Source organism: Cyprinodon variegatus, unplaced genomic scaffold (genome assembly GCF_000732505.1).
Source record: "Cyprinodon variegatus isolate N-32 unplaced genomic scaffold, C_variegatus-1.0 Scaffold92, whole genome shotgun sequence".
NCBI classification, from domain to species: domain Eukaryota; kingdom Metazoa; phylum Chordata; class Actinopteri; order Cyprinodontiformes; family Cyprinodontidae; genus Cyprinodon; species Cyprinodon variegatus.
In genome coordinates this window covers 1,302,948-1,313,714 of record NW_015150545.1, presented here as the reverse complement: position 1 = coordinate 1,313,714, position 10,767 = coordinate 1,302,948, and the positions used below count along the sequence as shown (strand labels likewise).

At 37.7% G+C, this 10,767-nt stretch overlaps 1 protein-coding gene across 1 annotated transcript in view; it reads right to left on the bottom strand.

The window, feature by feature from the left end:
• Positions 1–431: 431 nt before the first annotated feature.
• The window catches only part of LOC107084120 (serpin H1-like), a 40,476-nt gene continuing 30,140 nt past the window's right edge, over positions 432–10,767 (bottom strand). The window contains exon 5 of the mRNA XM_015373801.1: positions 432–2,945. Coding sequence (XP_015229287.1) covers positions 2,640–2,945 — 306 coding nt within the window. The 3' untranslated portion in view covers positions 432–2,639. The remainder of the gene's footprint in view (positions 2,946–10,767) is intronic.

The window sequence follows — 10,767 nt, the reverse complement described above, 5'->3', positions numbered from 1 at the left end:
TGGACACTATGAAAAACCAACCACAGTGCTGATTAGGGATGGAACAATTTATGAAAGCCGTCCGAACCATTCGGTTCGACTGTCTCGGTTCAATTCGCGTGTGTTGCGATTGGTTCATGCGCTGCTCCTTTTTCTAATAGGCGAAGCGTTTACACTCCAGAGCAGAAGGTGGCAGTACTGCGACCAAAGCCAACCACCAGTAGATAAACAAGAAGAAGAAGGGAAGCAGCGTCGCCGGGTGTAGCAGAAAAAAAATCTGTTGTTGTGCAGAACTGTGTGGGTATGGCGAATGGGAAAGAACAGGAGTTGGAAGACACGCTAGCAGCACTTTGCATTTAGAGTGACCTGCGATGACCGCGGAAAGAAAGTTGTGGATAAAAGTGCAACAGTCTGCAAGCATTGTGCAATGCATGTTGTGCTATACAAGATATAATAGATTTTCCTAACAATCAACATATACCGAACTGAAAACCATGACCACGAAACCGTGAACCAAACCGATCCGTGGATTTTGTGAACCGTTCCACCCCTAGTGCTGATATTGCCTCTCTACTTCTGGGAACGTCTACAACCCTGAGCTGCATCCCTTATTCTGTCATATCATCAAAAAAGACCCACCCCTTCTTAAAAAAAAACAAAACAATAACTACATGGAAAACAAATATCTGTTTTTAATGTCGACCCAAAACGATTACCAATATTCTTAAAAGTTACGAATATTGGCAGACTCTTATATTATTGCCAATCCATGGAGTATCCCTACCATGAATCATGTGCAGGAAATGCAAGACTGTAGGATAAAATCCACCTGTGATAAATCTAAAATGGAAACCAAAATAATTAATTCTGTAGGTAACAGACCTGAAATGTGTTTTGCACTTTTTTTGTATCCAATATTTTCAGTTTTATTCTACATAGTATTTCTTAATTGAATGAAGCCTTTGTGAAATCCATTCTTTCTTAATTAAATTATTCTGAAAATAACCATCTTTGTCTCAAAACTTGCTGCAGATTCCAGCAAAAATAAACTTTGGTCTAATTTCAGGGGATGGTGGTGCCTGCCATATGGATGCTGTAAAAACTAATTGACCGAGTAGTTGCATAATTACTGTGGAGTTCTTTCTGTGGCATGGCTAAGCAGGCTTTGTATAAATAGCAGGTAGGGAAGAACATATTGGTACATGTCTGTGGTTCATGTAGGCCCTAATAGAAAGACATATGCTGATAACAGGAAGGCTCGATATTTTTAGCCTTTATCTATCATGGAAGAAATTTAAGTTGGAGGATTTGAAGGATCCAGAAAGTAAAACGGAGACAATGGTTCCAGTAATGCTAGCTGATTTTTTTTTTTTGCTTATATAAAGTATGTTTGGACAGTTTTAAATCTCAATGTTGCTTCTCTTTCGGTTTAAAATAATGAAAAAAGGACTGGTCTATAGCAACTGTTCACTTACACAGTGCATGATGTTGCATCCGTTCCTAATATAAATAATAAAAAAGCACTCACAGCAGGGAGACTAAAAATAAATGCTGTTCTTTCTTAAATAATGCTACTGAGAGAGAAACCAGAACTGGCTAGAATAGATATAAGTAGGTCTAAGTATACAAAAGGTGTCAAACCAATCCAAAATTCCAATTGATGTGTCAATATATTAAAACCTGTCAGAATTGCAGATATATTCCTTCAACAGAAGCCATGTTTCTTATGCATCCATGGCACCCTGAAAAGTGAATTCAGAGTGGATAAGTAGCTTTCAAATTTCAAATTCCAACATCAGAGACCATTGTATTTTCCCCCCAACTTGAAACAAAGGAGTCTTACTTCTGAGTACAAAGTCAATAAGATGTTTTTAACAACCTAACAGATTAAAACAACAACAGGATTATTGATTTTAGATTTTAAAAAATGTAACAATCAATAACGCATTTACTTGTAGAAAACATAAAAATGTAGGCTTTTACATGTAAATCAGGTGATGTCCTTCAAGTTTGTTTCCAGTGATGTAATGGCATCAAGGATCTGTGATGGCTTTAGGAGATTAAAATGTTTGGCCTTTCTCTTCATGTTTTGTTGACGAGCTGTAATGCGATACAATCCTTAACATTAAGCTGACTCAACAATAAACAGTAGAGGAAGCCATCATTCTTCCAGTGATGACCCTCAGAGGACATCAGGAGAGAGTGACAACATTGCTACTGTCTTAGTGTTGTATTGGTCGAAAGAATCCTGTCTGTAACCACTCCTCTGCATGTCAAGATGGTGGATCTTTGCCACAACAGCCTTGTTTGTCATTTTTGATGATTTGATCAGTCTCTAAAAGTTTCTTTTAGTGGAAGGAAAAGCCTTTAATTTCCTCCGAGTTGGAAGATTTATGTTGTATCCGTCGACTTCAGTGATGTCTTGTACAGAGTTATCATTTATACATGCAGTGTAGGTGTAGCTCTGGGTCTGACACTGTAAATGTCGAATATGAGGGTGTCAGTGTCACTCAGCCAGAAGACTATGGTGGTGTCAGCGTATGACAGTGTGATGTGAAAGAGTGCCACAGTAAATGACAATGTCTGCACTCAGAAACTAGCAAGCTGTCTGGGAGAGGGACTTGGAAAAAATGAAAAAAGACAGGAAGTGAGAAGAGACGTTATAATTCATCATGTAAGAGCTCTCCTTCGGCGTGGTCTAGAGCGCCCATCAGCAGCAGGGCTCCGGTGGTGTTGTCTCTGACAAAGATGATAAACGGATGGTCGGCGTAGAACAGCTTGGGTTTTTCTATCTTCTCATCTTCGAGGTTTGCTTCCTCTTTTCCAGCCTTGGGACCCAGCTCCAAGGAAGCCCAGTGGAGGACGCCACCAAGGTGAAGCTTCCCTTTGCCCTTGTCGGACACCCCAGAGAAATCAGCTACCTTCTGGTCCAAGGCGTCGGTCAAACCCAGAGCAGACAGCTGTTTCTGTAATTGGGGGAAGAAAAAAAAAGGGAACGGTGTTACCGGACAGTTACCAACATAAATGTAGAAGAATAGGTGTGAGATTATCTTTGTTGTTCTGTAAAACCGATCCATCATGGTATCTTCCATATTCTCTTCGGAAAGTGATCAAAGTATGTTTGAAAACTAGGAATTGCAAGTGAAGAACTAAAATGAAAACATTCTACTTACAAAAATACATTTGGCTCATTAAAAAAATATACTGCAACAGGAAATATCAGGTTTAATAAAAGTACAATTATTTTAATTGTTGTCTATGATTATTTATACGGCAGTGACTGAAGGTCTCTAAGAGCTGAGCCTACTTCCTTTAGAGTTAATAACTTGAATAGACAGATAAATATTTTCCTTGTGGATAATGATAATAACTCTGCTTGAATTTAAAGCCAAGTTACTGAAATTTTTTTGATGATAGGGACAACATGGATTCCGGATTCTCATTATCAGTTCGTATGAAATCTTACGAAAAGTTATGCACAGTATTTCGTACGTTTTTGACGTTTTTCCTCGAAAAAACAGATCAGTGCGCATGCGCAGCCAGACAGGGTTAGAGTCAGGGTTAGGGTTAATTGTATGTTAAATTCTATGTTATTGAATGGTGCGTAAGATGCGCATGCGCAAGGATATCTTGTCTCGAGGCAAGACATAAAAATTCTACGAAATACGACGAAAAAAACGTCAAAAACGTACAAAATTACTGTGCATAACTTTTCGTACGATTTCATACGAACTGATAATGAGAACACACTGATTCCGGTCCACAACATCATATGTTTACATTACTGTTTTTCATCGCAATGTTTTTTTTTTTATCACTGCTGCTTACCTTATCAAGGCTGCACTTTAAAAAATGAAATTGTCTACAGAACTGTTCTTAACGAAATTTATTTTTCTTGTGTATACAAAATGACAAAATAAATCTGTCTAAGTCTAACGTCCAGCCACAAAGGTAAGGTAAGCCTTTATAGCACCTGGTAATTGATCTAATTGTCAGTTATAATCATTTAATTAATTAAAATAATTAATTGGTTTTACCCACTATTTGAATGACATATTAATTAACTATAGCTTCCAGTTCTATTTACTGTATTAACAGATTCTTAATCTGCTGGTATAACTGTGTAACAGTGCTGTGGTTATCCCTGTAGCCGGTGCACCCTTTCTAAAATAAATTTTCCTTCCACTTAATACTGTAATTTTTTGAAACACTGAATTTGGACTTGGATTAATCAAAATTATGAGAAATAAAGTGTTTGCAACTTCATAACACATTTTTGATTTTCTATAAGTTTCACTTCCTTGAATGAAAAACAAAAATCTTTCTTGATAATGATTTGATTTATCTGTACTTTTATTGTTTAAGGAGTAAATATGTTACCCTTGCTCTCGTCCAACAAGATAACTCATTTATACCCTGGGAAAACTTAATACACTTAACATTTCTTTGGAAGTAATACTGGATAGAAAGTACATATTACTTTTTAAAGATAATCCAGCAAGGACCGCCTACTTAACTATTGGAATTAAAATTAAATAAAAAAAATTACTGCTATTTCTTGTTAAATTATTCTATCGATTTGTGAATGGTGTCTAAACCATTTTATACAATTTTACCTCAGCCAAGGAGGTTATCTTTTTTGACATTTTTGTTTGTTGGCAAGAACACTTGAAATGTTACATATGGATATTAAATACATTTTTACCAGAGGTGAGCATCATGCCAAGGAACAATACAAAAAATGTTGGTGGTGATCCAGATAATAATCCGTATACAGGATTTTTTTAAAGGATTCTTTAACATTGTGCTTTAGGAATATTTGCCTGAGTAAGCAGTTCCCGCATAAACCAGATGGTGGTAGCAGTGACTATTGAGAGCCTCAGCATGGGACTGAAAAGTGTCTGGAAGTATAACACTGCGCACAAAAACACAAAAAAGGGAGTCGTGTCTTGCTCGAAATCTTTATCTTCTGGTCAGCGAGCAGAGTGAATGAAGAAGAACAGAAGAGACACCAGAGGCTGCGGACACACACCGTGCCTAGCTTATGGTTGAATTTTAAGTGCATTTTTTTTTACCATGGGTGTGACCCATGTTAAGGGACAATTCATCACAATTTGGTAATGATCCAGATCATATGCGAGTTTAAGCTATAGGTGTAAGTTAAAATATGGGGCAAAATTAGATTTTTGGTGGAGGTCTGAGCTTTCCAGGTGCTCTTCTTTAAAAACACACACACAAAAAAACAACACTCCTTTTACACTGCTATATTTTCTGCAATTTCGTAGAAAAGAAAAATCTTGGTTGAATGCACATCATTTTCATTTTAAATCTGATGGGAGTATTATGTAAGACCTTCTTGCTCTCCTGTATATCGTTATATATAACGATCTTAACATTTAATATTTATTGTAAAGCAAACAAGTATGCTCTTTGGTGCTAAATTTCCCAACAGACCTCAGAATTACCCAGCTTTACCTAAAACCCTCAGAGCCAAACTCCTGTGTATTCTTCTCTGTCTATGGTCACAAATCAGTTGCCCCTGAATCACCAGACCATCCGACGTCCTGCACAGTGTATGCAAACAAGCAGCTGCCAAGATGCTGATAAATTATGCACTCAGGGAGACTGAACCACGAGTGGGAGGAAAAGAATATTTTAAAATTTTTATGATGCTATGACATTCAGAATTGAAGACGTGCTCCTTTCCCAGAATTTGGTCACATGATTAACCTGAACTCAACACACCCTACCAAAGCGATCACTTTTTTCCGATGGGGGCTTTAGTATACTGCTTATTTACTTTGCTTCCTAAAAACCGGGAGCCACGGAGGACACCGACAGTTGCCCTTGTTGTGATCTGGCAGAACAAAGTAGGCGACAGGCCGAGAAGAGACGGAAGGAGGAAGCAGAGGATGAATAATGTAAGAGTGATGCCCCGTGACCTCAGCACCTCCTTTGTTTTGCCTCTGATATGAATTCCACAGCAAGTCACAGGCGTGACAGGTAGTTTATCCTCCTGTGCCAGAAGGCCACTCACAGTGACAGGCTTCTCTGGAGGCCACATTGGAGCACGTGGGTGGGTGTGTGTGTGTGCCAGGAGGGGTTTCCGGACTCTTGTGAAGAAGGCCACGGAGGAAATCTGAAGAGGGGTTGAAAGGGTGACAACATGATTTTCTGGCACGCTTTAGACGTAAGTGGAGTAAACTAGAGGTATCTCCTTAATCATCCGGATAGGTACTTGTTCTGTACCTCACCGACTTTGTCAGACCAAATTATTATACATACGAAATATTTGCTTTTCTATTGACAGAATAATGACTCTAGATCGCTAAGCATAAAAACAAATACAACGATATTTAGATGTGCCCCAAACGTAAACCCTTGTTCAACAGAAGCTCAAAAGCCACCTCTAGCTCTAATGCACTTCTATTGTCTTCATCTATTATTACTCCACTTTTTCTTTCTCCTTTACCACACCACTACTTCATCACTGTCCTCCTCTGCTGCTCCACCACTCGCCCGGCGTTGCCCATCGTTTATCTGCGCCATGGGCCACTATTTTATCCCCTTTTTCTTCCTAAATCTGTCTTTTTCCTCTTCACCTCATTTTTTTTCCAACAGACTTGCTGTTAAGGTTACCCTTTGCTCACCCAACTTTTCAGTCTCCATTTCTAGCTTCCATATTGTGGGAGAAAACAGGGAGGTTTGCTGAAGTGGATAAAAAAAATGACGGTGTGTGAGGAAAGACTGGGGACTGTTTTGGGACCTATCCTTTATATATATATATATATATATATATATATATATATATATATATATATATATATATAGTTTAATCCCTGGTCTCTTTTAGCTTTTGATCTAAGCCAGTTACAATTTTAGTAAAAGGTTTGATCAGCTACCCCATTTTTTGTAGCCATGAATCGCACATCAGCAATTTACTTAGTCTCATAAAGAGCTTTTTATACAGTATAACTAGAAAGTTGACACTGAAGCACCATGCCTTTTCTGGATTTATTTCTGCAAATGAACCTCATCTGGTCATCTCGTCTCTCATCTCTCATCTGTAAGATGCAGATCTACATTCAACATTCTTTACCAAGATTACCTCAGATTATTTCATCTAATCTTACTGAACTTGTACAAAGATGTAGCCTAAGATAACATGTTTAAGTGTCCAATATGCCAGACAATTGTCTATTCCAGGCATTCCCAAAGTCGGTCCTCAAGGCCCCCTGTCCTGCAGGTTTTAGAGGTTTCCTTGCTCCAGCACAGCTGATTTTAATTGAAAGCTGATTAACAGGCTTTTGGTCTACTGCAATCATTATAACCAGCTGTGCTAAAGCAGGGAAACCTCTAAAACCTGCAGGACAGGGGGCCTTGAGGACCGAGTTTGGGAATGCCATTAAGCAGATATACCTTAGATGCAATTTCTTTGCAGTTATACTCTTCTATTGATGCTTACTAAATATACTTTATCTCTTATGAGGCATTTTTTATTAGCCCAATTTTTTGAAGTGTCATATATCTAAGATGATTAAAAGATATTTTAAGGATAATATATCTACTATAGACAGTCATATTTAACAGTGAGGACATCTACACTTCTTACTCTTTGTCAAATTATGTTTTAGAATATTTCTTCCAGCGTTTATTTCTTGAGGTTTTATTGGAAAATCTCCAAAGTCTAAACACATCCTTAGATAAAATTTTTGAGCCCCAGAAGATTTGGATAGAGCCTCAATGTTCACAAAATGTCATAATGTAGATGTAGCATTAGCAACATTAGCAGTTTGCCATGGTTTGTTTACCATTGTTTCCTGGTTTCCTACAAGGGATCACTTGTTACACAAGCAGCAACAATAACCAACTGCACCCTAACATTTCAATCACTATATACAGCAGGGACTATACATATATATACATATATATGAAGCCTTCAGTAAGATTAACTCTGAAGTATTTCGATCAGGCTGCTGCTACCTTTCACTTGACTAATGACATAAAACCTACAATAAGAGAAGGGATTTGTTAAAGGAATGGAGACAGTGACAACAGACGCTACACTGGTGAGTTTTTTTTTTTGCTCTAGAAATACTTTCTGATTGGCTAAACATTACTTTAAGCCAGGCATACACTTTGCAATATTTTCAATCGTTGCACGCAGTTACAGCTCAAACTAGACGACGGAACTGCAGGGTTTAAATATTCACAGCTCACGATGTATGTTCTCACACTGCGACCTTACAGCGGCCGGCTGAATTTCAAACATGTTTTATTTTCTCCAAACCTTACGATTCCTGATTAGCAGGTGGTCATGAGGGGCTGATCGCCCCTCATTACTCCTTGTACACTACACGATGCACGACGCACAATCACTCTGAAAGTCTGCCCGATTGAAAAATTCTCACACAACTAGAGAATCGGCCCGAAAATGAAAGTGTATGCCCAGCTTTACAGGTTGCATCTTTGACTGTGCTTGAAGAACATCCAATAGGCTATGACAAGTCCATTTGCGATCGTAGCAACCCAGTCATGTTTAAAACACCACTCATAGCAATATTATCTCATGAGATGATGCTTAGGGCCATCACAATAATCGGGGCCTCTCGGAGGGGGAAGATTGAGACAAAAATCAGCACAATTATCTTGCTGTGTGAACCAGGCATTAGGATAATACGTTTAGAATGGTTGATCTCCCTGTAGTTTCAGTTTATATAAAACAAACAGTTTTATGGTAGAATATGAAACCACTTTTTTAACCATTACTATTATTTTTTTTATAATATGCAGCACAAATCAGCTTCTCTAGGCTTACAATCTTTCCAATTTCAGCAAACAGAAAAATACTTTTTTTTTTTAGCAGCACAGTGTAAAACCTAAGGGATCAAAAAGCAGCATTGGGAAGAAACTGGGAAAAGATGTAAGAGGAGCCCTGCAGAGGTGTGGCACTGCATTATATTGGGAGGGAAAACCTCTGGGAGGTGCTCTTTGGCTGCCCTTTCTCTTCGTCGCTCCACATGAATCTTAGATGGAAGAGCTCTGGGAAGACTGCTGATGCCTCGCACACAGCATCCACACGACATTTGTCTGCAAGTGTGAGCTGGAGGCACCGTCAACTGGCGGTCTTTTCCTCTTGCGAACGAGGACAAGGCTTATATGGCCTGCAGCACTGGGAACGCTAACTGGGCCTGAAGAAGCAAAGCATCATCCCCCAGGCACATAAAAACCCCACAAAAAACATTATTTCACCTTAATGGTTTGGGAAACTAAGTAGCGTTTTGTATTTATAATTGTGTGGGGGTCATCGAGAGGGCAATTTGGAGTACCCAGGGCATAATAGAGAGCCTGTAAGAAATCACTCCAGGTTTTAAAAAGCATTTTTAATTATGATGAGGTTTGGGGAAAATATTACATTAAAGAGATCAGAGAGCTCTACAAGAAGAAGCTCTTTTTTCACTCTGCATGCTGAGAAAAGACGCCAAGATCAAACCCTACGAATTAAACGACAGCAAACAAATTTACCACTTCCACCAACAGACAGATGGTGTACGCTGTCAAAGAAATACAAGTGAAATACAGGTAAACTGAAAATCTAGAATTTAATTGGTTTATTTGTAGCCTCAGTTGTACCATTTATTCTTTTTCTTAATTGTCTTTTGTGAAGTTTTATATCTATCAACTGCATATTGAATTTATTATTTCCTTTGAAACAGAAATTGAGAAACCAAATATTTTCCCCAAGGGCAAAATGAAATATTTTTGTTTTCAAGTTAATCAAGAAGGAACTCTAAAATCTTTCTATCAGCTAAACTTAAAACTGATATCAATCAAAAACTGATTCTGTTGTTCATTATTGGTATAAATTTAGAGAAGAGGCAATAAATCCTATGGAGAAAATTTTGATTGATTTTATGGATGTTTTATCAAATCATTTGAGTTCAATTTACTTACATACAGAAGCACTGGACCCTGAAATTGGAAAAATAAGCTTTAAATTTATATTTACTTACTAATTTTTTGACATTCTATCATTCAGATAGAATGAAGACAGGGATAACAAGAAAGAAGCAGGAAAAATACAAGCAGCCTTAAAAGAAATATTTGTTCATGGAAACTTATAATGAAGTATTGTCTTTTATAAAGTACTGTTACTTCTGAAGCCGTCTATGAAATGGACTTGTGGTCTACAAGGCACATATTAAACCTTTACACAACATCAATAAATATTAAAAAAAGAGAATAAAATTGATTAATAAGACATTGATTGTACTGTAGGCTATATACATGCACAAGATACTAAACCATCATGAACCACTTACTCCATACCAGATGATGTCAGTAATGCACACTTTTAGTTGTTATCCAATTCCCAAGAACGAATAAAGAGGAGGGGACACGGAAAGAACTGATTTGATTTTAGGATGATCTGCAAATTACATATACAACTTTCAGACTTTTAGAGATCCAAATTACAAATTATTGTAATTCTAGTAAATGTAGTACAGTCGATAGATAATCAAGTCCAGAAATGTATGATTTATGCGTTTTGAATTTTACAAATAATGCTTTGGCTCTCTAAAACACACAATTTAGAACTTGATTTAAATACCTGATAATGATTTGTGGAGATTAAAGGATAATCCCATGAGGTGAATCCTCTGTACTGAAGTGACGGCATAAGAGTTGGAATAAAAATTGTCCAAAACAAATCAAAGAGCTTTAGGCCCCGTCCACAGGAAGACGAACCCTGGCCTAAACGCACAAATTTTTCACCAAACCAGCCTC